Source organism: Somniosus microcephalus, chromosome 27, assembly GCF_052327205.1.
Source record: "Somniosus microcephalus isolate GS21.2 chromosome 27, FLI_Smic_1.0, whole genome shotgun sequence".
Lineage (NCBI taxonomy): Eukaryota > Metazoa > Chordata > Chondrichthyes > Squaliformes > Somniosidae > Somniosus > Somniosus microcephalus.
Window position 1 is genome coordinate 20,669,291 of NC_141013.1, and position 26,879 is coordinate 20,696,169.

Sequence of the window (26,879 nt, forward strand, 5' to 3'; positions counted from 1 at the left end):
TCATGGAACAAAGGCATCCTGTTCTGTATAATGAAAAACTGCTTAATTTATACTGCAGGATTATTTTTAAAAATTCACAGCAAATAAAACTACTTTGAATTAAGAGTAGAGAATAATGTTACTTTGCACAATGTATACAGAGGAGTATTTATCCTTCCCAATATCTATTACCAGTATCATCTCCAAAGTTAATTTTAGTTAGTTTTATGCAATATTACCTGGACATAGACTGTGTGAGGAACTGGCTCCAGCAATATCATCATAATCACCACTGTGTGAATATCATGGTATAACAAGCACATAGATTATGTAGACAATTGGAATTAACACCAATAGCTCCTGATTGCATAAAATGTTAGCTAAAACAAAACTTCACAAATTTGAAGCACTACGTGTTATAAATAGCAACAGATAGCATGGAGTAATTTCAAGGCTGTAATTAACCTTGGGATGGAGAGGACGGTTATGAACTACTCAAGTTTTAGTGTCATGCTTTATATCTTCTGCACGCCTTGATTACTATTCCCAGGTATTATCTTTCTTAACTATCACACCATTTTGTTGCTTCTTACCTCTGTTATAGGGTTTGATGCAAGGACTTTATCTTCTACACAAGCCTTGCTACTGGATTTACTAACAGTGGCGAAGTACCTCATCGCATATCGAGCAGATACGGTCTTCCCCGCACCCGACTCTCCACTTACAATAATAGACTGGTTCCTATTCTTCCTAACATTAGGAGACATAGGATGAGGACATTATGCAACAGTTCTTCTCAGGTACCTTAATCTGATTTATATATAACTAAAAATAAAGCTACTTATTACTTTTTGAGGAAGGGTTTAATAAATTAAAGACGGAAACAATACAAAATATGGCAAACTGGAGCATGAACAGCATAATTTAATTTAATCTCATACGATTAAGGTTTTTGCTTTCTTTTTTACTTGTAAATGGCTTGTGGATTTGTACTGTAGCTAGAAATAATGAAATGGTTAAAGTTGTTCATTCCCAGGATGCTTCAGGGTTTAATGTGGCGGGGTACGGTTTAGCTGACTATGCGGTTTCGCATCTGCTGAAAATGCAGGATGTGTGATTCGTGCCTGTTGACTTCTTTTTGTCGCCACATTGTGAAACGTGATAGCCAAGATAGTCTTGAGATTGGAAGGGGACAATAAGGCCAAGATAATTAGTTATACACTTAGATGATAAACAAGTTGGCATCTGGTGTTTTGTAGGAACTATCTCAATTTTCAATTAGCTTTAAGATTAACAATGAATCACTTTATTCTAATCTCATAATAATCAAAGTAATTTTATTTGACTTAAAAACTACACCAGAATGAAATTTTACTTAGTCAATAACTGGCTTCTTTATCATGAAATATCATTTTTTCCACAGGACTGTTTTTATACCATAGACCTAGCATGAGATTATCAAAAGGTTCCTACAGACTATGACAGAACAAACAAAGGACACTAAATACTCCCTCTGTGCAAGAACATACGCGTTTACAAAAAAAAGTGATGCAACCTTCGTCGATCCTTTCGATCCCGACACACACTACAAATTGTTACGGAAAGCTCAAGAACTTTATAGGCCTCTAGTCACACACACTGTCCTAGATGATTCATTATATCCTGGTAACAATTATTGTGAATATGGCCCCCAAAAGTGAGGTCGTTCCTACAAAACACCAGATGCCAACTTGTTTATCATCTAGGCGTATAACTAATTATCTTGGCCTTATTGTCCCCTTCCAATCTCGAGACTATCTTGGCTATCACGTTTCACAATGTGGCGACAAAAAGAAGTCAACAGGCACGAATCACACATCCTGCATTTTCAGCAGAAGCGAAACAGCATCGTCAGCTAAACCGTACCCCGCCACATTAAACCCTGAAGCATCCTGGGAATGAACAACTTTAACCATTTCATTATTTCTAGCTACAGTACAAATCCACAAGCCATTTACAAGTAAAAAAGAAAGCAAAAACCTTAATCGTATGAGATTAAATCAAATCCTAACCCCACGTATATATATATATACACAACTAGGGTATCCTAGGGTACAATATGGGGAGCAGAGTTTTGGATGAAGAGGTTTATGGCGGGTGGTAGATGGGAGACCGGCCAGGAAAGCATTAGAATAGTCGAATCTGGAGGCAATAGAAGCATGGATAGATCCTTGGGGGACTCCAGGGGCAACGGTGCGGGGGCGGAAAGAGAAGCTATTGCAAGAGATTCTCTGGTTACTACTGGATTGGTAAGAGTGGAAGCAGGCGAGGGCAATCCCAATCAGCTGGACAATGGCGGAGAGACGTTGCAGGAAGGTGGTGTGGTTAACCATGTCAAAAGCTGCAGACAACCTGATACCACAGTGGGGAAGTAAAAATCATACTACAATGTAGCTAAATACCAGAAGATGAGGATTGTCACACAGTGAAAATGAGACTCATCACATGAGATGTAGAAGTCTGTTAAAAGTATTATAAATTAATTTTTGTTTGTTGCATATAACCAGGATTTTCATTTAATTGTATCACTATTCTTTTTGATAGTGAAATGTATATGATATTAATGCTGCCAAATTGCGATTTTATACAACAAATTTATGTGAAACCACTGCTCACAGACATGTATACATTTCTATTGAACCAATGGGTTGGAAAAATTGACCTGGCCATTTGTTTGTAAGCTTCTTCAGCCACTGCAAAGATATGAGGATCCATATCGCCCATATTCTGTCCACTGTAAGCATGGATGATGGCATCTCCATAGATTGGTATCTCTTTGTATGGGTTAATAGCCACAAGAATAATACCTATAAAAAAAATCAGAGACAACAGTTATCATTACTGAAAGCAATCAGAGTTAAGTCCAAATTTCCATAAAGGTGATGTGAAATGTGTTGTGTCTTTACTTCTTACCACAATAAGTGTAGATGAGTTTGGAATCCACAAAGCGCACTTTGAGGTTATGCATAACTGCAGGCTCGTGCAGATAGCTGAGTGCCGTGAGGTCATTTTCACCCACGAGTATATCAGGGTTCCGTAGAGGTGGTAAAAGTGTCTTGATTGGATCAACTGGATATTCCAATTCCTAAAATATTCCAATTAAATGAAAAAGAGAGTGTGTGACATTTACCTTTTAAATGTGCTTGCAACTATTGGACACTGAAGTAGATTAGGCTGCCCTACGATGGTAGAAGAAATATACTGTGAAACCAGTTACAGGAAACTCTCGTTTAAACGGCACCTAAATAGCCGGAATTCTCTATTAACCGGCAAAATTCATACTCCGAAAACACCTCAATAACCGGAAATGTTGCTGAGTCCGAATCTCCCGCGGTGGCCAAGTTAGTCAGTGGGGGTAGTTCTACAAACTGCCACTACTCGGCTTCTTGGCGCTGTCAGAAGTATAATTACTGTATATGGCACATTGCTTGATTTTTTAATTTTTGTTTGTTAAAAATAGCCTCGGTAGATAACCCTCTCCATCATCCGGAATTTTTAATCAACCGGCACCATCCCGGTCCCGTCGGTGCCGGATACCAAAGAGTTTCCTGTACTTTGACAGCATGAACTATGGGATGCATAAAAAAGTTTTATTACAGTGTTGTCTTACTTGACAGATGAAGAATGTGTAATTTTTAAGCTGCAAAAGCAGATAATTGCTGACTGATAATAATCAGTTACCAAATATTTGTGAGTAAATGCCATATAATTTATTTTACTTATTTTTATCTTCTTTTGTATTTCACAAACATCCCCTAAGCAGCAATAGTACTGTACGAGCAAATTTGGTTTCCAGGAACTATATCATTACAGTGGGTACACAGACAAATCCACGTATAAAAAAAATAATAGATGCCATTTATAATGCAAAGTAATTACAATTAAGTAAGGAAATAAAAGATTTATTTCTCACTGAATGGAACAGTAATTAATCTTTATAATGAGTTAATAAGTTACAAAAAAAAAAATATTTCTAATTAGTAATGTTAGCATTTCTAGGAGCACTAACATTCAAATTAAACACAGCAGTTCATGTCAAGTTATGCTCTTGGGCGCATAAATTAGAAACCAAAAAATGTGAACAGCGTTTCCTCCTGCATTGTCAATCCATGTGAAAGACTCGAGTTAAATAAGGGAGAGCAAGAAACAGGAAGAACTTGTTTGACTGGTAACTGCGTATTTGGGTACTGGATAAAATGCTGTACACGGTTTGAACTTATGAATTAAATGATCAGACATTGCTTCAGTGTTTTTGGAATATTTTAATAAGCTTAAATTACAAACAAACAATAAACTGAGTGATGCATCAGAATCTACTGTCTAACTTGCTTTGTGAAGTCATTTAGAAGAAGCACTAAACTGATGCTAAATAAATATCATTCTGGAATAGGTGTGTTGATCCTTTTCCTTAATAAATTGTCAGGTATCGTTGTGATCATCATAATCATCTAACTTGCTTCAACACATAGGGCTGGATTTTCCAAGCCCCGTGGAGGCGGGAGTGGTGGGAAAATTGCAGAATCGGGGGGGCACGAACCCATCCTACCCCCAACCCGCCTCCGTGCCAATATCCCAGGAGGCGGGTACCCGACCTGTGCTGGGAGCCGCCTCCCCGAGGCGGGAAGGGGATTAATAGTTAACAGGCAGTTTTTTGCCTAATCCCTATTTTTAGCCCTGAAGCGTGGGCTTCCCGACGGCTCTGAACCACGGCAAGTTAGCGAGGCGGACTGTCGGTCTGAAGGGGTTGGAGGGGTCGAGATGTCTGTTGTGCAGGTGAGTGATGGGTGCATGTGTGCAGAGGTAAGTGTGTGAGGTAAGTGTAAAGTCTTTTAATAAGTTTTACTTACCATTACTTTCTCCTGCAGGCTTCCTCCCTTCAGTTCTCAGGAGTCTCTCAGTTCACTGGCACAGAAAGCAGAATGGCCGCTGAAATGTCAAAATCTGCAGCATTCTGCTTTCTGGTCTGGAGAGATCTCTAACTGAGTCTGAGTAGAAGGACTCAAGTTAGAAGACAGATTGTCAGTGTTTGACAGCTTCACAGAGCTGTCAAACGCTGATTTTTCATCTGTCAAAAGCTCTTGACAGATTAAACGTCACTCGCTGACGTCACCAGTAGCCAGCTTTCCCTTAATTGGCCTGTTAAGCCAGCTGGGTGGGCTTAACAAGGTAAATCAAGGGAAAATAGCGTGGGTTGGGCACAAGTCGATGGAGGCGGGACTAAAACCCGACAAGTTGGAGTCCCGCCTCCAAAAGCTCCCCATTGAGAAAACCCAGCCCTATGTGCTAAAGCAAGTTAGGTGATTATGATGATCACAGCAATAACTGACAATTTACTAAGGAAAGAACCCTCTATTCCTTTCTCCCTCATATGCTTATCTAGCTTCCCCTTAAATCCATCTATACTTTTCACTTCAACCACTCCCTGTGGTAGTGAGTTCCACATTCTCGCCACTCCCTGGGTAAAGAAGTTTCTTCTGAAATCTCTATTTGAATTCTTGGTGACTATCTTATATTGATGACCTCTAGTTTTGTTCTTCCCCACAAGTGGAAACACTCTCTCTGCATCCGCGCTATCGAAACTTTTCATAATTTTAAAGACCTCTATTAGGTCACCCCTCAGTCTTCCCTTTTCAAGAGAAAAGAGACCCAGCCTGTTCATCCTTTGAGTCTAATCAGCGCTTGAGTGCTAAACCTGCAGGTGTCTGTTTTAGCGCCTCCAGGCAAGTTCAAATTATGGTAATCAGCAATTAGGACCAAAATTGTGTGCTAAATCCAGACTTTCAAACAGGCGTGTCTTATTAGCACAGCACACATTTAGCGCCTGTTCTCACCCTTTCACTAAAATAACCTCCATAGTCTCTATCTGACCAGCTACTTTTGTTAAAATATTCAATGTTCTTATAACCACCTGTGTGAAAAAAATCTTCTAATGCTAATCTGCCAACACCACCAAAATAGATTAACTTGTTATTTATCTCATTGCTATTTGTGGTTTTTTTTAAATGTGCAAATTAGCTACAATGTTTGTCAACATAGCAGGGGCTATACTTCAAAATAATTAATTGGCTGTGAAGCACTTTGAGATGTCCTGAGGATATGAAAGGTGCTATATAAGTGTTAAAATTGCTCCATGGCCTCGCCCCTCCCTTTCTCTTTAACCTCCTCCAGCCTGACAACCCTCCGAGATCTCTGCGCTCCTCCCATTCCGGCCTCTTACGCATCCCCGATTTATGTAGCTTCTCCAGTGCCTTCAGCTGCCTCGGCCCTAAGCTCTGGAATTCCCTCCCTAAACCTGGCCACCTTTACGCCACTCCTTAAAACCTACCTCTTTGGCCAAGCTTTTGGTCACCTGTCCTAGTAGTCCTTTACGTGGCTCGGTGTCAAGTTTTGTCTGATAACACTCCTGTGAAGTGCCTTGGGATGTTTTTACTACGTTAAAGGCGCTATATAAATGCAAGTTTTTTTCTTGGAAGTGTCTAATTAGCATAACCATTCTGATGACGGGCACATACCCGAAACGACGTAAGCTGTCTTTTGTTCTTTACAGGTGCTGACCAATTTGCTGTGTGTTTCCAGCATTTACACGTTGAAGCTTTTATTCCAAAATCTCTATGAGCAACCTCTAATCTAGTTTGAAGTAATTCAAACATAACATTTGAACAATAGTGCAATTGTACTCTTGTCAAGTTTGCAGTTTATAAAAGCTCTTGGCAGCTCCGAACACAGGCGGTTAACACTACATTCGCTGTGTTGACAGGACAAAGGGTACAAAGTGTACTGGAAGTACTTTGAAAGAAAGCTGTCGAGTATACCTCGACCACAAAGTGTAAGATAGTGAACTTACTTTTAAAACAAAACTTATAAGTTTTATATTTATGTTTATTAATTTGATATTCAACTATATTTAATAGAGAACCAACAACATACAATGGAGCTTTGTACTCATATTTCTAGGTTATTATTTAAGGGCCAATAAATGAAAAGCAGCTTCAAGGAACTTCATAAATAAAACTGAATTTTCAGTGTTGTGGAATAACGTTAGCTGCAGCCAACATCAGAGTGTATCCAATTGTGTAAAAAAAAGTGTTCTATTCCTCTTTATTAGCAGTGATGCATGGGGTAAGCAGTAGTATAGTTAAGCTCCAGTAGACTGTTGCAAAGTCTAATATAACCACAACCAAAAATGTGCTTTGTGTATTAACAGTGTACAGCAGGACAAAATGCAAACATCTAATGAGAAAAACGTATTAGTTAAATGATTTTGCAAGCTTTTTGGAAAAAAGTGCATAAAATAAAATCAGCTACATTTTTCTTTGTATTTTTTTTCAACTTACAGTGCCATCTTCTAACTGCAGAAATAGTACTTCACATCCCTTCTTATAGTCCTTGGTGATCTCCGCTGACTGCCAGACTTCATCAGGGTCAGGAATCCAAACACGATTGTACTGTGAAACAGAGTAAATAAAGCCATGTTTTCCATTAATGCAACCGATATGCTCAGCAAACTCCATCTTCTTCTTTTATTATTGCTCAATATCCATTTCTGCATTTGCAATGCAACTTGAGTCAATTACTACATTAAAGATGCTATATAAATACAAATTGTTGCTAGTGTTTCCCTCTTCCCGTGTGAACTAACTAGGTGTGGAGGATAGAAAGTATACCATTACTACTGCTAAAGCGGAGTTATCACCTGGGATTGTGGCGTACTGTGGTAATATTTGGGCATAACTTTACCTCCAGAGTCCCAACAAATGGGAAGCAATCCATTATTCTCCTGTGCATCTTAAGAGCAATTTTAAACTTTACTTCCCAGATGTCTGCCTGATCTATTCACCTTAACTCCACGACAATTGCAGGACTGCGCAGCAGCACGGACTAATCCCAACACTATATACACCACCCCCACACGCTAATGCTGCCATTATACTGCATGTACCACAGTTATCTGTGTATTACTCATCTGACAGACTAGAGTTATTATATTGACTGCACTTCATTCTGAGTTGCATTCTACTAAGCCAGGAGACACCTCTGCATGTGCATGTTTGTATGTACAGAGTTCTGCTCCCAGGCCGTTAATTTTTAATGTTAGGAGAGCACAGGCACTTTCTCCTTACATTAAAAAATTCCATATGAAAATCTGAAAAATACTCAAAGCCACTTGGGCACCTGTTGAAACTACTGACTCGATGTGGTCTTTAGTGCGCTCAGAGTCATTGGCCTGACTCCCAAGAAATGCCACTGCCTTCGAAGTAGACCCAAAGCCATTTTGTGTTGGTACGAAAGTAATATTATAAAGGAAGCCTAATCCCAGCAGGCCACAATCAAGGTTTGCTCCTCAACTGACTCCCAGTGAGAAGAGGCTCTGGATACTCAGCCCCAACAGAATGATGCAACAATTTACCTTGTGGGAGATCCAGATACTTCTACATTGTCTACATGTCTACGTTTACTGTAGACACCTTTTATAAACATGCACGATTGCGTCTTAACAATTTGGTTAACTCCCTCCTTTAGTCAAAGGCTGTTCCTTAAAATTAGCTAATATATTTTATGTTATCACTTCCTCTTCTCACAACTGTGTGCAACAAGGATGATGTGTTTTATGGGTTTAGACTGCACTCCATTACAGAGTTATGGCTTTCCTATAGTTACTTAAAAGGTTACAGGAAATAAAGGCTATGCCACCTGACTCAGTATCTTATATTTCCCTGGTAAATGCCAGAGGTTCAGTTAACTTGCAGATCCTCCTTGATTTCTTCTGTTGGGTACCGCTTAATACTGTTCATCCTCAATGGTCCTCTTGAAGACTGGAGCATGGCTTCATTTACCATTAGAAGTACTTGGGCAGTCAGGTAATTCCCAATGTGACCTCAAGTTACCAGACATTTCCATAATTAGTCACTGACTTCTTCAGTAAATAGGAAAAACTGGTATCCACATTTTACAACACTGAGATTCCCCAGAATCTATTGATTATTGTAGGTGATATATTCAAGTGCCGGGCTCTTTTGCTGTTCAGCACCATTCGAGACTCGTCAGATACTGACGCAGTCCGTGTCCATATGCAGCAAGACCTGGATAACATTCAGACTTGGGCTGACAAGTGGCAAGTAACATTCGCACCACACAAGTGCCAGGCAATGACCATCTCCATCAAGCGAGACTCTAACCATCTCCCCTTGACATTCAATGGCATTACCATCGCTGAATCCCCCACTATCAACATCCTGGGGGGTTACCATTGATCAGAAACTGAACTGGACCAGCCATATAAATACTGTGGCTACAAGAGCAGGCCAGAGGCTGGGAATTCTGCAGCGAGTGTCTCACCTCCTGACTCCCCAAAGCCTTTCCACCATCTACAAGGCACAAGTCAGGAGTGTGATGGAATACTCTCCACTTGCCTGGATGAGTGCAGCTCCAACAACACTCAAGAAGCTCGACACCATTCAGGATAAAGCAGCCCGCTTGATTGGCACTCCATCCACCACCTTCAACATTCACTCCCTCCACCACCGGCGCACTGTGGCTGCAGTGTGTACCATCTACAAGATGCACTGCAGCAACTCGCCAAAGCTCCTTCAACAGCACCTTCCAAACCCGCGACCTCTACCACTTAGAAGGACAAGGGCAGCAGACGCATGGGAACATCACCACCTACAAGTTCCCCTCCAAGCCACACACCATCCTGACTTGGACCTGCATCGCCGTTCCTTCACTGTCGCTGGGCCAAAATCCTGGAACTCCCTTCCTAACAGCATTGTGGGTGTACCTACACCATATGGGCTGCAGCGGTTCAAGAAGGCGGCTCACCACCATCTTCGCAAGGGCAATTAGGGATGGGCACTAAATGCAGGCCTAGCCAGCGACGCCCACATCCCATCAATGAATTAAAAAAAAGTCCGAATGCGGTAATTACAGAGGAGTTTCCCTGCTATCTGCCACAGGAAAAGTCATCGCAAGAATCCTCCTCAATCGCCTTCTCCCAGTGGCCGAAGAGCTCGTCCCAGAGTCGCAATGCGGATTCCACCCACTAAGGGGCACAATGGACATGATCTTCACCGCACGTCAATTACAAGAGAAATGCAGGGAACAGCACCAACCACTGTACATGTCCTTCTTTGATCTCACAAAGGCCTTCGACACTGTCAACCGTGAGGGATTATGGAGTGTCCTCCTCAAATTCAGCTGCCCTCAAAAGTTTGTCACTATCCTCCGCCTGCTTCACGACGACATGCAAGCCGTGATCCTGACCAACGGTTCCACCACAGACCCAATTCACGTACGGACCGGGGTCAAGCAAGGCTGTGTCATCGCACCAACGCTCTTCTCAATCTTCCTTGCTGCAATGCTCCATCTCACCCTGTGGAACCCTCAGTAAGCTCCCCGCTGGAGTGGAGCTAATTTACAGAACAAACGGGAAACTGTTCAACTTCCGTCGCCTCCAGTCCAGATCCAAGGTCGTCCCATCCTCTGTCGTCGAATTACAGTATGCAGACGATGCTTGCGTCTGCGCTCACTCAGAGGTCGAACTCCAAACCATCGTAAATACCTTCACCGAAGCATACAAGAGCATGGGTCTTACACTAAACATCCGTAAGACAAAGGTCCTCTACCAACCTGCCCCCGCCACACAGTGCTGCCCCCCGTTTATTGAAATCCACGACAAGGCCTTGGACAACGTGGACCACTTTCCATACCTCGGGAGCCTACTGTCAACAAGGGCAGACGTCGACGACGAAGTCCAACACCGCCTTCAGTGTGCCAGTGCAGCCTTCGGTCGCCTGAGGAAGAGAGTGTTTGAAGACCAGGACCGCAAACCCGGCACTAAGCTCATGGTCTACAGGGCAGCAGTGATACCTGCCCTGCTGTATGCCTCAGAGACATGGACCATGTACAGCAGGCACCTCAAAGCACTGGAGAGGTACCACCAACGCTGCCTCCGCAAGATCCTGCAAATCCATTGGCAGGATAGGTGCACCAACGTCAGTGTTCTTGCTCAGGCCAACATCAAAGCTCTGACCACGCTCAATCAGCTCCGATGGACGGGTCACATTGTCTGCATGTCCGATACGAGACTCCCAAAACAAACGCTCTACTCGGAGCTCCGGCACGGCAAGAGAGCCCCAGGTGGGCAGAGGAAACGCTTCAAGGACACCCTCAAAGCCTCCTTGAAAAAGTGTAACATCCTCACCGACACCTGGGAATCCCTGGCCCAAGCCCATACAAAGTGGAGGAGAAGCATCCGGGAAGGCGCCGAACACCTCGAGTCTCTTCGCCGGGAGCAAGCGGAAGCCAAGCGCAGGCAGCGCAAGGAGCGCACGTCAACCCAAGCACCCCACCCGCCCGCCCCTTCAACCACCATCTGCCCCACCTGTGACAGAGACTGTAGGTCCCGCATTGGACTCATCAGTCACCTGAGAACTCATTTTTAATGTGGAAGCAAGTCATCCTCGGTTCCGAGGGACTGCCTAAGAAGAAGAGAAGATTTAAATAAAGGAGGCTGGGGCAGGGGGAGAGAAACAGCAGCTGAAACTTTTCTCACCAGAACACTCAGTTCATTTAAACTGAGTCAGATGCCATTACATACAATAGCAAAATACTGCGGATGCTGGAAATCTGAAATAACAACAGAAAATGCTGGAAACACTGAGCAGATCAGGCAGCATCCGTGGAGAGAGAAACAGAGTTAACGTTTCGAGTCGGGGACCCTTCGTCAGAACTGGAAAAGGTTAGAGAAGAAAGATTTTTAAGCAGGGGCAGGGAGGAGGGAAGGAAAGAACAAAGGGAAGGACTGTGATAGGATGGAAGGCAGGAGAGATTGACTGACAAAAGGGATGATGGTGCAAGGCGAAAGGAGATGGTAAGAAACAAAAGATGGCTCGAGATGAGGTGTGAATGATGATGGCAGCAACATTAACAGCTACCATGTGAAAAAACAAGAGAAAAAAATAGATAAAGAAATACAGGGGCCGAGGTTATGGTCTGAAATTGTTGAACTCGATGTTAAGTCCAGAAGGCTGTAAAGTGCCTAATAGAAAGATGAGGTGCTGTTCCTCGAGCTTGCGTTGAGATTCGTTGGAACAATGCAAGAGGCCGAGGACAGAGAGGTCAGAGTGGGAGTGGAGGGGAGAATTAAAGTGACGGGCGACCGGAAGCTCGGGGTCACGCTTGCGGACTGAACGGAGGTGTTCCGCAAAGCGGTCACCCAATCTGCGTTTGGTCTCCCCACACGTCAGGCACCAGATGATACACTGTTTTAACTGTATACTTACTGGAACCTATCAAGAACTCATTAAAATAAAATAAGCCTTTTAATTTTTATTTTTTTTTAAGTACAAAGCTTTAAAGGTTTAAGCTACTACCCAGGGGATAAAAGCAGAGTGTCCTAAAATATGAATCAAGAGATAAAGGAACATGAAGGAAAAATAATGCATCAATGCATCACATATTTTGCATAGAAATTAGTTTGTTTAGAAATTTCAATTCATTTTAATAAAAAGTTGCAGTCAGTTTAATCTGAAGCTGTAGTTTTGATAAATCCAGGAGTTCAGAAAAAGGAGTTTTTTTTTAAGTCATACATTGCTGAGTAAGCATTCTACTTTAACACAATTTCATTTTTTTCTAAGCTTTTTAGTAATTAGTGGATCTCTCATGGCATTACTCATGGTGAGTTAAAAGAAGCAAAATCTTACAATGACAGATGTCTTACACTATGTAACACAATATTTTATAATACAGTTGAGCTCCTGCAGATTATGCATGAAATAAAATCTTCCAGTAACTGTCTCTTTCCTATTCCTTAATCCTTTTGTGTTACTCTCTCTCTCTCTCTATTGATGTTTACATACTTTTCTAATTGCAATGTCCACACCACTATTTTTCTTACTGTTTTTGTCTTGGTCTCTCCCCATCTGTCCTGTCTCTCCTTTGTATATCTCCATTTCCTTTGTAGCTCTTGCACATGCTTCTTTACTGATGTACTCAATATCAGTGTCTTGCCTCTTTTAAGGCCCAAGGTATACAGACAAATACAAGGAAATGTTTACCAGGAAGTTTGCCATAGAGGTGCTGCAACATAGGCTGTTAAAGAGAACATGGGCCTGAGGGTCAGGTCAGGACAGAAGGGACAGGTGGAGGGGACTACAGATGGGAAGAAGCAACAGGTTGGGTGGAAGCATGGGAGACAACCAGCAGAGAAAGGCGAGCTGGACTTGGGAACAATTGTGGTGGCTTGTTGGGCACTATAGGTTCTAAAGTTCATGCTCTAGTTTATTTTGAAATCATTGATATAAACACATTCATAATTGCTATTATAGCCGGAGAAAAGACACTTACAGTTGCTGCATGTTACCCGAGTCACACTGATGCAGGCTGGGGGATGCTCCACACGCCTACACCCAGACTGCAGCTACTGGGAATTCCAGGCACAAATGCTTACCAGGAGTTATAGTTGTTCACTGTCTTCAGCTGTCAGATTGATAGCTCAGGGAAGAATATCAACTCAAACCCTAGGCTTTTCTGACAGGGTGAGGCCTCAGAGTAAAAATGTTAACACAAGTACCTCAAAGGCATAAAGAACAATTTTATTAATATGGTTAATCATGATATTGAAAGAGATAATTTTTCATTTCTTTATTATGCTTAAACATTACTTGAAGCAATATAGATTACTGTTACTGAAAGAAGAAAAATTACAGACAATAGGATTTTGGATTAAAACATTTTGAACAGTACGATTAGTCTTGTCTTCTCTCTTTGCTGGGTCCCACTGACTAACCTTTCAGGATTGGTTGTTTACATACATGCTTAGTAGTTTCCATTCGTAGTCTGAGCTGTTTTCCACTTGTGTGTTCCCTCATGCTACAACAATAGTTATATTTCAAAATTTGCGGATGACACAAAACTTGGCGGTATAGTGAACAGTGAGGAGGCTAGGGATAGACTTCAAGAGGATACAGACAGGCTGGTGGAATGGGCGGACACGTGGCAGATGAAGATTAATGCAGAAAAGTGCGGATACATTTTGGTAGGAAGAACGAGGAGAGGCAATATAAACTAATAAAGAGTACAATTCTAAATGAGGTGCATGAACAGAGAGACCTGGGGGTTAGTGTGCACAAACCGCTGAAGGTGGCAGGACAGGTTGAGAAAGCGGTTAAAAAAGCATACGAGATCCTGGGTTTTATAAATAGAGGCATAGAGTAGAAAAGCAAGGAAGTTATGATGAACCTTTATAAAACACTGGTTCGGCCACAACTGGAGTATTGTATCCAATTCTGGGCACCGCACTTTAGGAAGGATGTGAAGGCCTTAAAGAGGGTGCAGAAAAGATTTACAAGAATGATTCCAGGGATGAGGGACTTCAGTTACGTGGATAGGCTGGAGAAGTTGGGGTTGTTCTCCTTAGAGCAGAGAAGGTTGAGAGGATGTTATTTCAGTTGTTATTTCAGATTTCCAGCATCCGCAGTATTGTGCAATTGTATTAGTGTTTGGTTCACTGCCACCTCTCTTCTAGGAATGCCTACCTTGAAGAAGTTCTGCTCTTCTCTCCGACGGGAGTTCCGTTTATCTATTCAACCTTGTTCATCTTCATTGCTTTCAGTTTCCCTTCTCGTTTTTGAACAGGATGTTCTTTCTACTCCTTCCTCCCCTCCGCACCCCCCCCCTGTCTCTGCACCTGCTTAATATCTGTTACATCTCCAGCTTTTTCCAGTTCTGACGAAGGGTCCCAGACCTGAAACGTTAACTCTGTTTCTCTCCACGGATGCTGCCTGGCCTGCTGAGTATTTCCAGCATTTTGTGTTGTTATTTCAGATTTCCAGCATCCGCAGTATTGTGCAATTTTATACGGTTGAGAGGAGATTTGATAGAGGTGTTCAAAATCATGAGGGGTCTAGACAGGGTAGATAGAGAGAAACTGTACCCATTGGCGGAAGGGTCGAGAACCAGAGGACACAGATTTAAGGTGATTGGTAAAAGAACCGAAGGCAACATGAGGGAAAACTTTTTTACGCAGCGAGTGGTTATGATCTGGAATGCACTGCCTGAAAGGGTGACGGAGGCAGATTCAATCGTGGCTTTCAAAAGGGAATTGGATAAGTACCTGAAGGAAAAAAAAATTGCAGGGCTACGGAGAAAGGGCGGGGGATTGGTACGAGCAGAAGTGCTCTTGGAGAGCTGGCACGGGTTCGACAGGCCGAATGGCCTCCTACTGTGCTGTAATGATTCTATGAGTCTATGAACCTGCAGGCACAGCCAGTGATGGAGGGGTGCAGATACGGAGTCTAGTGCTGGGGCGCCGATCAAGTGAAATGCTTTGTTCTGGATGGTGTGGGTGGAAATAGGCTCCATCTGGTGTCAAAATATTTCTACTGTATATCTTTTCATGAGAATTTTTAACTTGGCTACAGCACTGGGATTTTTAAAACGAAAGTTATGTCTGAAAGTATTTTCTTTGCCCTTTGTTTTAAGAACTGAAGGCAGAACCTCTCTCCTGGCTATGGCAGTTTCATTGTCCCAGTGGTTTCTGAACTAGAGATAACTAAATGATGGATCCTTTGAAGGACGACTACAATTTTATTTGTAGTTTCCAGCCAGACATTTGCAAAAGAATGCAAGTCACAACACAGTTAATATCTCTAAAAAGCTAAGCTATTGAAATCACCTTTGTTTTACAATAGTTCCTTAGCAATGCAGACACTGAGGGAGGAATTTTAACCCCTTAAAACAAGTGGGTTTTGGGTTGGGTGGGAAGTAAAATCTCAAACCCGAACGCAACCCGCCTCGAACCCACCCACTTCCGGTTTTAACGGAGGTGGGACGGGGACAAGCGACCAACCCGCTTCCAGAAGGCAGGTCATTCATTTAAATATTTTAATGAGGCTGCATTCTTCAGATTTTTTTCTGTTTCCAGCTTTAACGCTGGCCAGCTGGGTTTCCCGGGCTATGGGAAACCCGGCAGCTAAAGGGAGGCGAGGACTGCTGTATGGAACAGGGAAGTGCTTTTCCAGCACTGCTTGTGGGCCAGTAGGAGCCGGAGTGCATCCCCCCCGGCACCCGAAAATAAACCTGTTAACCTCCCCAGCGATGCGCCCCCGCCCCCCCCCCCATGATCCATTGCCCTCCCGATGTCCTCCATGGCCCACAATCTCTTCCCGGTACCCCGCCATGTCCTCCATGGACTCCCCCCCCCACCGTGATCTTCTCCCCTCCTCCCCGATCTCTTCCCTCCCTTCTCCCCTGATCTCTCCGACCCCTAATCTCTCCAGGTCCTCCATCGATGCCCCCCCCGCCCCGATCCCCACTCTCTCCACCCCCCCATCGATGCCCCCCACAACCCCCGATCTCTCCAGCTCCCAAATCGATGTCCCCCACGACCCCTCCCTCCTCGCCATGCCCTGGACTGCGGCCTGGTGTCAAAGGCCTACCTGCCCTACTGCCAAACAACCTCTCAATGCGTGGCTGCGACCAGGAAACGGAGTCCAAAAATGGTAATCAGGCCCTGCCTTTAAATTCGGCAGAACACGAGGGAAACCTGTTCTTCCGGGTTTCCCGAATGCAAAACTGCCTCCCTGTTAATGAGCACTGACAGTCAGGCCCTGATATTAACATGGAAAGTAAGCATCTCCCACCATTATTTCATTGATCTGTCTTACATAGAAACATAGAAGATAGGAGCAGGAGTAGGCCATTCGGCTCCTCGAGCCTGCTCCGCCATTCAATGCGATCATGGCTGATCATCCAAATTCAGTACCCTGTCCCTGCTTTCTCCCCATATCCCTTGATCTCTTTAGCCTCAAGAAATATATCTAACTCCTTCTTGAATATATTTAATGAATTGGCCTCAACTGCCCTGTGTGGTAGAGAATTCCACAGGTTCACCACTCTCTGGGTGAAGAAATTCCTCCTCATCTCAGTCCTAAATGGCTTACCCCTTATCCTTAGACTGTGACCCCTGGTTCTGGACTCCCCCGCCATCGGGAACATCTTTCCTGCATCTAGTCTGTCTAGTCCTGTTAGAACTTTATAAGTTTCAATGATTCTTGATTAATAGTTCTGCATCCAGGAGCCTTCTAGGCTGGGATAAATACAATAAGCTTTTGCTGTATCTTTAGGTTTCTGGTTTCAACTGCCAAGATTTATATAACAGCAGTAAGTCAGATGTCCACGGAGCTAAGCACCCATTTTATGGAGATCCAATTCTGAGTTAATGGACCCTGAAAAGTGGCTCAAGAATTTTGAAATGCATTATAATTTCAGAAAATGATTTAAAGTATTTGTGAAAGTTAAATACTATACTGTTCTTTATCTTGTGATTGTGTAAATTTGTATAAATTTATGCCGTACAATAAATATTTTTGTAGTTTAGCCTAAAACAGATAGCCTGTCCGTGTAGTGTTATTCTAGAGTTAGATGAGGAAAGACGGGAGGAGGCTCGAGTGGAGCATAAACGCCGGAATGGACTGGTTGGACCGAATGGCCTGTTTCTGTGCCGTATATCCTATGTAATCCTATGTAAGTATTTTCCTCGTGGAGTGATCAGTTGAAGAGAGTGCTCATCCTGCGCAACTTCCTATTGTGCAACTTGAGCAAAGAATAGTTAATCCTGCAGCACACTAACCATTCACATAACACACAAGGTAAAAAAAGCATCAGTTCTCGGAAGGTGCAGATCTGCTTAGGAAAACTGTATTGATGCAGTTGCGTGAATAAAGAGTATTGGGAGAAACACAAATTATAGCAAGTGCATACTTTCATATGCTTTCCATAGTTCCAGCCTTCCTTTAACGGCAACACCTGCATGTTTGTCCAAATCTAGATAATGACTTATGAATTCGCTCTCAGTGAATGCCAGCTAATTTTCTTGACGTACTGCCTAAATGAAGTGCAGAAACATCATCATCTTGAATATTTGCTTCTAAATGAAGGGTTCAACTGCTTAAGTTAGAGTTAGAATATCTTGGGAACAAAGGTAGCAAGGGTCGTGCTCGTGTGCTTTTGGCCAAGAAAACTGGGAAGAAAAGCTCTTCACTAGCAGAACTCTGAATGTGCAGAGAAAACGGGCACCTTCAACTGGTGAAATGAAAGAAATAACCAACCACACTCAAATATGTGAAGGTCCCATTCATTTGCAAAGTGTTGGGTGTGCTCCTCCACTGGTATGAGGAAAGCTAGTCTTGTGGCATTCCACAGGGAAAGTGGGAGAATGAACGCTGCAATTCTGGAGGACATTGCAACGTCTACCAAGTTCAGTATGTAGTCTTGGTGCCTTTAACATAAAAACATCCAAGGGCACTTCATGGAGGTGTACTCAGAAATAAATGAACACCGTCCCAAGAACGACATACTAGGAAGTTTGACCAAAAGCTTCACCAAAGAGGCAGGTTTTAAGGGTGGTCTTAAAGGAGGAGAGGGAGCTGGAGAGGCAACAGCGCTTAGGGAGTGAAGTCTAGGTGACTAAAGGCACAGCTGCCAATGGTGGGGCAAAGGGGAGGGGGGAGATGCACAGAAGGCCAGAGTCAGAGGAACAGAGGGGGGAAAATTCAGTTGTTTGCACCTCCCGTTAGTGCCTTAAGAGGGCGCTAATGGGGCGCAAAGCAACTAGTGCCAGGGCGCGGCGATGTTCGTGAAATTAACTAGACATTTTGTGGTGGCGCTAAACACTACCGCCACGATCTCCTGCGCCGGCAGATCGTGACGTCAGTCGAGTGCGCAACACCCCGGACCGGATATTGAGTGGCGTCCCCCTGCCTTACCACCTGCCGCTAGCAACGACAGGTTGAGGGGAGCGTTTTGCAGTCAAAAAGGGACTGGGGGAGCGCTATTTAAAGGTGACCGCTTTCTGCCTTTTTTTGTTGGTGACATTTTTGCACCACGCATTCTGAGAGAGAGAGACACTTCTGGAGAGATTCAACGCTGTGTGAAGGAGTTTTGGGTACTGAGCAGCACTTTGCAGGTTCATTTTGATTTGCCCTTCCTTGCTTCGCCAGCGCTCTGAGGTAGTGCCTCACTCCTCGGCCTTTGCGCCTTAAGACAGGTGTGAAGCGCCTGATTTAGCACTCCAATCACCTCCAGGGGCGATAAAAGCCAAGTTTGCCGTCAGAGGCGATAATTAGCGCCAGGCGCTAAACTTTGTGCACGGCCGATAATGGCGCCCTAAAAGGGGCGATACTGAATTTTTCCCCCAGAGAGTTTGGGATGGGGCTGTAGGACTGCAGAATATTACAGAGATAGTAAGGGGCGAGGCAACAAAAGGATTTAAATACGAGAATTTTAAATAGGACGCATTGGGGAACAGGAGCGAATGTAGGTCAGCAAGCAGTAAGGACAGGGGTGATAGGCAAGTGGGACTTGCTACGGGATAGGATACAGGCAGCAGAGTTTTGAATGAACTGAAGTTTACAGAGGGTAGAGGATGGGAGGCCCACCAGGAGAGCACTGGAGTTGTTGGTCTGGAGGTGACAAAGGCATGTTTGAGGGTTTCAGTAGTTAATGAGCTGAGGTAGGGGTGGGGGCCAGGCACTGTTACACAGGTGGAAGTAGGCAGTCTTTGTGATGGAGTGGATATGGGGTTGGAAACTCAGATCAGGGTTGAATAGAGTGCCGAGATTGCCAACAGTCTGGTTCAGCCTCAGACAGTGGCTGGGGAAGAGGAGATGGATGTAATTGGTGGCAAAGGTATGGAGTTTGTAGTGGGGAAGGCAGCCTCCACTGTTTAACTGGAGGAAACTACTACTCATCCAAGACTGGATGTCATAGAAACATAGAAGGAGCAAGAGTAGGCCATTTGGCCCTTCGAGCCTGCTCCGCCATTCAATGAGATCATGGCTGATCATCCAAATTCAGTACCCTGTCCCTGCCTTCTCCCCATATCCCTTGATCCCTTTAGCCTTAAGAAATATATCCAACTCTTTTTTGAATATATTTAATGAACTGGCCTCCACCACCCTCTGTGGCAGAGAATTCCACAGGTTCACCACTCTCTGGGTGAAGAAATTCCTCCTCATTTCAGTCCTAAATGGCTTACCCCTTATCCTTAGACTATGACCCCTGGTTCTGGACTCCCCGGCCATCATAAACATCCTTTCTGCATCTAGTCTGTCCAGGCCTGACAGAATTTTATAGTTTTCGATGAGATCCCCTCTCAATCTTCTAAACTCCAGTGAGTATAAGCCCAATCGACACGATCTCTCCTCATACGTCATTCCTGCCATCCCAGATATCAGCCTGGTGAATCTTCGCTGCACTCCTTCCATGGCAAGAACGTCCTTCCTCAGGTAAGGCGACCAAAACTGCACACAATACTCAAGGTGCAGTCTCACCAAGGCCCTGTACAACTGTAGCAAGACATCCTTGTTCCTGTACTCGAACCCTCTTGCTACGAAGGCCAACATACCATTTGCCTTCTTAACCGCCTGCTGCACCTGCATGCTTACCTTCAGCGACTGGTGCACAAGAACACCCAGGTCTCTTTGCACTTCCCCTTCTCCCAATCTATTGCCATTCAAATAATAATCTGCCTTCCTGTTTTTGCCACCAAAGTGGATAACCTCACATTTATCCACATTATAGTGCATTTGCCATGTTTCTGCCCAATCACCCAACCTGTCCAAATCGTACTGGAGTTTCACGACATCCTCCTCACAGCTTACCCTCCCACCCAGCTTTGTGTCATCTGCAAATTTGGAGATATTACATCCAATTCCCTCGTCCAGATCATTAATATATATTGTGAACAGCTGGGGTCCTAGGACCGATCCTTGCGGTACCCCACTAGTCACTGCCTGCCACTCGGGAAACGACCCGTTTATTCCAACTCTTTGCTTTCTGTCCGCCAACCAGTTCTCTATCCAAGTCAATACCTTGCCCCCAATCCCATGTGCCTTAATTTTGCACGCTAATCTCTTATGTGGGACCTTATCGAAAGCCTTCTGAAAGTCCAAATACACCACATCCACTGGTTCTCCCTTATCTATTTTACCAGTTACATCCTCAAAAAATTCCAGTAGATTAGTCAAGCATGATTTACCTTTTGTAAATCCATGTTGACTTTGTCCGATCCTGTCACTGCTTACCAAGTGCTCTGCTATTACATCTTTTATAATAGATTCTAGCATTTTCCCCACTACCGATGTCAGGCTTACTGGTCTATAATTCCCCGTTTTTTCTCTACCACCTTTTTTGAATAGTGGGGTAACATTAGCTACCCTCCAATCCATGGGTACTGTTCCAGAGTCTATCGAGTTCTGGAAGATGACCAGCAATGCATCTACTATTTCTAGGGCCACTTTCTTAAGTACCCTGGGATGTAGATTATCAGGCCCTGGGGATTTATCGGCCTTCAGTCCCATCAATTTTCCTAACACCATTTCCCTACAAATACTGATTTCTTTCAGTTCCATCCTTTCATCAGACCCTATGTTCCCCGGCATCTCTGGGAGGTTATTTGTGTCCTCCTTTGTGAAGTCAGAACCAAAGTATGAATTTAGTTGGTCTGCCATTTCTTTGTTTCCCATTATAAATTCCCCTGATTCTGACTGCAAGGGACCTACACTTGACTTCACCAATCTTTTTCTCTTCACATATCTATAAAAGCTTTTACAGTCAGTTTTTATGTTCCCTGTTAGCTTACTCTCATATTCTATTTTCCCTTTCTTAATTAATCCCTTTGTCGAATCCTAAACTGCTCCCAATCCTCAGGATTATTGCTTTTTCTGGCCAATTTATATGTCGTCTCCTTGGATCTTATGCTATCCCTAATTTCCCTTGTTAGCCACGGTTGAGTCACCTTTTTTGTTTTATTTTTATGCCAAACTGGGATGAACAAATTCTGTAGCTCATCCATTCGGTCTTTGAATGTTTGCCATTGCCTATCCACCGTCAACCCGTTGAGTGCCATTCCCCAATCAATCCTACCCAACTCGCTCCTCAGACCATCGTAGTTTCCTTTATTTAAATTGAGGACCCTAGTCTCTGAGTCAACTACTTCATTCTCCATCTTAATGAAGAATTTGATCATATTTTGATCGCTCCGACCCAAGGGGCCTCGTACAACAAGATTGCTAATTAATCCTTTCTCGTTACATAATACCCAGTCTAAGATGGCCTGATCTCTGGTTGGTTCCTCGACATATTGGTCCAGGAAAACATCCCGTAAACACTCCAGGAATTCCTCTTCCACAGTATTGTTACTAATTTGGTTGGCCCAATCTATATGTAGATTAAAGTCACCCATGATGACTGCTGTGCCCTTATTGCACGCTTCTTTAATTTCCCTTTTCATGCCATCCCCAACCTCCGCCTTACTGTTGGGAGGTCTATATACCACTCCCACTAATGTTTTTTCCCCCTTAGTATTTCTCAATTCTACCCATACAGATTCCACATCATCAGAGCTAATATCCTTCATTACAATTGTATTAATCCCTTCTTTAACCAGTAATGCTACCCCACCTCCCTTTCCTTTTCGCCTATCTTTCCTGAATATCGAATACCCCTGGATGTTGAGTTCCCAGTCTTGGCCATCCTTGAGCCACGTTTCCGTAATCCCAACCAAATCATATTCGTTTACCTCTATTTGTGCAGCCAATTCGTCCACCTTATTACAAATGCTCCTCGCATTAAGACACAAAGCCTTCAGGCTTGTTTTTTAAATGCTCTTAGACGTATTAGAATTATTATTTACTGTGGCCACGTTTGATTTAAACCGTTGATTTCTCTGACTGCCACTTTTGTTTTTCTCCTTCCTATCTTTTGCTTTTATCCCTGTTTCCCTTTCCTCTGTCTCCCTGCTCAGGTTCCCAACCCCCTGCCATTTTAGTTTAAACCCCCCCGAACAGTGCTAGCAAACCTCCCCGCAAGGATATTTGTCCCGCTCTGGTTCAGGTGCAACCCGTCCGACTTGTACAAGTCCCACCTTCCCCAGAAGCAGGCCCAGTGATCCAGGAAACTAAAGCCCTCCCTCCTGCACCAACTCTTTAGCCACGCATTCATCTGCTCTATCCTCCTATTCCTATACTCACTAGCACGTGGCACCGGGAGTAATCCAGAGATTACAACCTTTGAGGTCCTACGCTTTAATCTGCTACCTAGCTCCCTAAATTCTTGCTGCAGGACCTCATCCCTCTTCCTACCCATGTCATTGGTCCCAATGTGAACCACGACCTCTGACTGTTCACCCTCCCCCTTCAGAATGCCCTGCAGCCGTTCAGTGACATCCTTGACCCTGGCACCAGGGAGGCAACAAACCATCCTGGAGTCACGTCTACGGCCACAGAAATGCCTATCTGTTCCCCTTACGATAGAATCCCCTACCACTATTGCTCTCCCACTCTTTTTCCTCCCTTCCTGAGCAGCAGAAGCACCCCTGGTGCCGGGAAGTTGGCTGCTGCTGCCTTCCTCTGGTAAGTCATCCCCCTCAACAGTATCCAAATCGGTATACCTGTTTGAGAGGGGGATGGCCACAGGGGTCCCCTGCACTACCTGCCTGCCTCTACTGCTCTGCCTGATGGTCACCCATTTCCCTTCTGCCTGTGCAGCCCTTGCCTGCGGTGTGACCACCTCATCAAATGTGTTATCCACGACCCTCTCAGCATCGTGAATGCTCCAAAGCAAATGTCATAAGCAATCTGACAAAAGAGAGGCAGTAGCGCGCTCTGGACAGGTGGTGGAAAGGTACAGTTGGGTGTTGTCATCGTAGATGTGGAAGCTGACACAGTGTCAGTATGTAGATGAGGAAGAGAAGAGTGCCAAAGATAGATCCTTGGAGGACTCTGGAGATAAAGGTGCAAGCTTGGGAAGAGAAGCCATTGCTGAAGATGCTCTGGCTACAATCGGATAGGAAAGAGTGGAACCAAGCAAGGACCGTTCCACAGAGCTGGATAATGGAGCAGAGGCATTGCAGTAGGATGGTCAATCATGTCAAAGAGGTCAAGGAGGGATAATATGCCACAGTCACAATCACAGAGGATGTCATTTGTGACTCTGGTTAGGGATGCACAACACTGATTTCTGTTTCCTACATTACACTGTGACTACACTTCAAAAAAAAAAGTACTTCATTGTAAAGCGCATTGGGACGTCCGGTGGTCGTGAAAGGCGCTATATAAATACAAGTCCTTATTTCTTTCTTTGATGATCCATGATGGTGGTAGCAAATTATATATGTTCCACAGGTAGTTGTTGCTGATTGGTAGGTTGTGCCAGTCGTGCCGTGCCAGTCGTGCCGTGAGAGTCAGATGACTGTCATAACTGGAGTCAATACAATGAATTCCTTCCTTACAAAAGGGGTAGGAATTGGTTATGGCCGGTTTTCAACCATATAACCAAAGGCACTCGAACTGGGAGGCCCGAGGAGCACCCAATTTCTACCTCATTTCAATAATTTGAGTGAGCTTCTGCCACTCATCGCACCTCCAGATGCAGCTTGCCCATTTTAAACAGATCAAATTTGGTCCTCTCTAAGTCGTGGTTTGCCGGTGGGGGGGGGGGGGGGTGGAGACAATGGGACAGGGGACGATTGTGGGCCGGCAGTGGCCCTCAGGAGCACTGTGAAACTGGGAAGACTCTCCTCCCCCATCTGGCCCTACAACAAACTTTTAAAAAGTTACTTGTATTTTTGTTTGCTGTAGTGACCGCTGAAGAATCCTGAATGGGGCAGTCCAGCATCTATTCCACTCAGCACCTTCCAATTTAGAAGAGGGGTCCTAAAACAGATATTAGGCCCCTCATTTAAGATATGTAAGAGGCCGAACGCCTGTCCTAATTTGGGATCAGATGCCCTTGGGGTGTGGGAGACAGCACCATGAAACAATCAGTGCAGCAGGGTCCAATTTATCCCCCAAAGATTCTTGAAGGGATTCCTTGTTCAGTAACCAATACAATGCTTTTAAGATCTGTGTCAAATAAACCTATTGTCTGGGTGCCTGAGCAGGAAGATGAAATTAATTCCACACCCATTTCTATAATAACCAGAGTCAGAGACACTTCTCTGAGGTTTAGCTCACTTGAACATATTTAAATTCTGATTAGCTGAACCAGGACAAAGCATGCAGGTGCAGCAGGTGGTTAAGAAGGTATGTTGGCCTTCATAGCGAGAGGGTTTGAGTACAGGAACAAGGATGTCTTGCTGCAGTTGTACAGGGCCTTGGTGAGACCACATCTCGAGTATTGTGTGCAGTTTTGGTTGCCTTATCTGAGGAAGGATGTTCTTGCCATGGAAGGAGTTCAGCGAAGATTCACCAGGCTGATACCTGGGATGGCAGGAATGACGTATGAGGAGAGATTGGGTGGATTGGGCTTGTACTCGCTGGAGTTTAGAAGAATGAGAGGGGATCTCATTGAAACTTATAAAATTCTGACAGGACTGGACAGACTAGATGCAGGAAGGATGTTCCCGATGGTCGGGGAGTCCAGAACCAGGGGTCGCAGTCTAAGGATAAGGGGTAGGCCATTTAGGACAGAAATGAGGAGGAATTTCTTCACCCAGAGAGTGGTGAACCTGTGGAATTCTCTACCACAGAAGGCAGTAGAGGCCAATTCATTAAATATATTCAAGAAGGAGTTGGATATATTTCTTAAGGCTAAAGGGATCAAGGGGTATGGGGAGAAAGCAGGGACCGGGTACTGAATTTGGATGATCAGCCATGATCGCATTGAATGGTGGAGCAGGCTCGAGGGGCCGAATGGCCTACTCCTGCTCCTATCTTCTATGTTTCTATGTAATTGCTAATTATGCAGCTACAGACAGCGATTACATTCAAAGCTGTGAGTAGCAGCAGTGAGGAGAGACATTAAGACAGGAGCACTGGGAGTGGAGCATGGAGTCCGGTGAGGTTGCATTGAGCAGGGGACAGCAGAAAGCGATGGGGAGTGTGCTCCACCGGTAAAAATGTGGCGAGTCAGATGCACACAGCAAAAAAAGTGTGCAGCACGGAAAAGTTTGCTGAAATAATTTGAATAATAATTGAAGTGAGGAACTGAAACCAATTTTGTTTTGTTACTTTTACAAACTTTTTAAAATAAACATCAGTTTTCCTGCAGATGTGAAGTCACTCAAGCGGGTTCTCCCTTCCTGCTCGGCCACTCTGTTGGCACGAATTATGGGGAGCGTTCAGAAGCAGCTCCATTGTAAACAGCTAGTAGTGCAACATCCTTAAGGGCTGCAAGACCCAGAGAAGCTACGCTACAAGCTGGGACATTAAGGGCTCTTATATCTGTCATCTGCAGGCATGCAGTTCTTGTACCATTGACAATGGCACTCCTGAAAATAAATGACTCGCTCGACTAGTGCTTTGGATGACAGATTGTGTCCATGTCATCTTTTCCCTCTCTCCTGTTTGAATGACAGTTTGTTCATTTGTACGTGGAAGGTGAATAAATAAAGAATACACCTCTTTTATACCTCTTGTACTATGGCGTTACTACACGACTTTAACCAACCGCGCTCTTCAATACGGCTGCCAATTGTTTGAATATTAGGCTTAATTATATCCTCTATTGGGATAACACAAAATATAAACTCCAAATTAGGGTCGTTATAAACTAAACTTTCCTATGGACTCAAAATCTGGTAAGTCCCACATTTTTTAAGCTTCTAAAGCTATACTTTTTTATTATGTTGGTTATTGGATAACACAGGATAAACCAAAGACCAAGATTGTCCTCATTGGTACAAGAGCTACCATATCAGGAGAAACAATTGACACTGAACGACACCGCTCAGTGGTTGCTTTCAGTGAACGGGGTTCTCAGAGCTTTTCTTGTTTTGTCTATAACTATTAGTGCTGCTTGGAATCATCATTCACATTTTAAAGCCAGTACACAGGTACATAAAGCAAGGGGGCTGGAATACA

At 44.0% G+C, this 26,879-nt stretch overlaps 1 protein-coding gene across 4 annotated transcripts in view; it reads right to left on the bottom strand.

The window, feature by feature from the left end:
• Positions 1-26,879, bottom strand: part of myo5c (myosin VC) — a 101,093-nt gene that overhangs the window by 72,601 nt on the left and 1,613 nt on the right. The window contains exons 2-5 of one of the 4 annotated variants that reach the window (XM_085968655.1): positions 7,353-7,463; positions 2,932-3,103; positions 2,681-2,825; positions 573-729 (exon numbers count right to left, since the gene is read on the bottom strand). In XM_085968655.1, coding sequence (XP_085824781.1) covers positions 573-729; positions 2,681-2,825; positions 2,932-3,103; positions 7,353-7,463 — 585 coding nt within the window. Of the gene's footprint in view, positions 1-572; positions 730-2,680; positions 2,826-2,931; positions 3,104-7,352; positions 8,073-26,879 lie in introns of those variants that run through there. The other 3 variants (XM_085968654.1, XM_085968656.1, XM_085968657.1) reach the window with 3 other exon arrangements.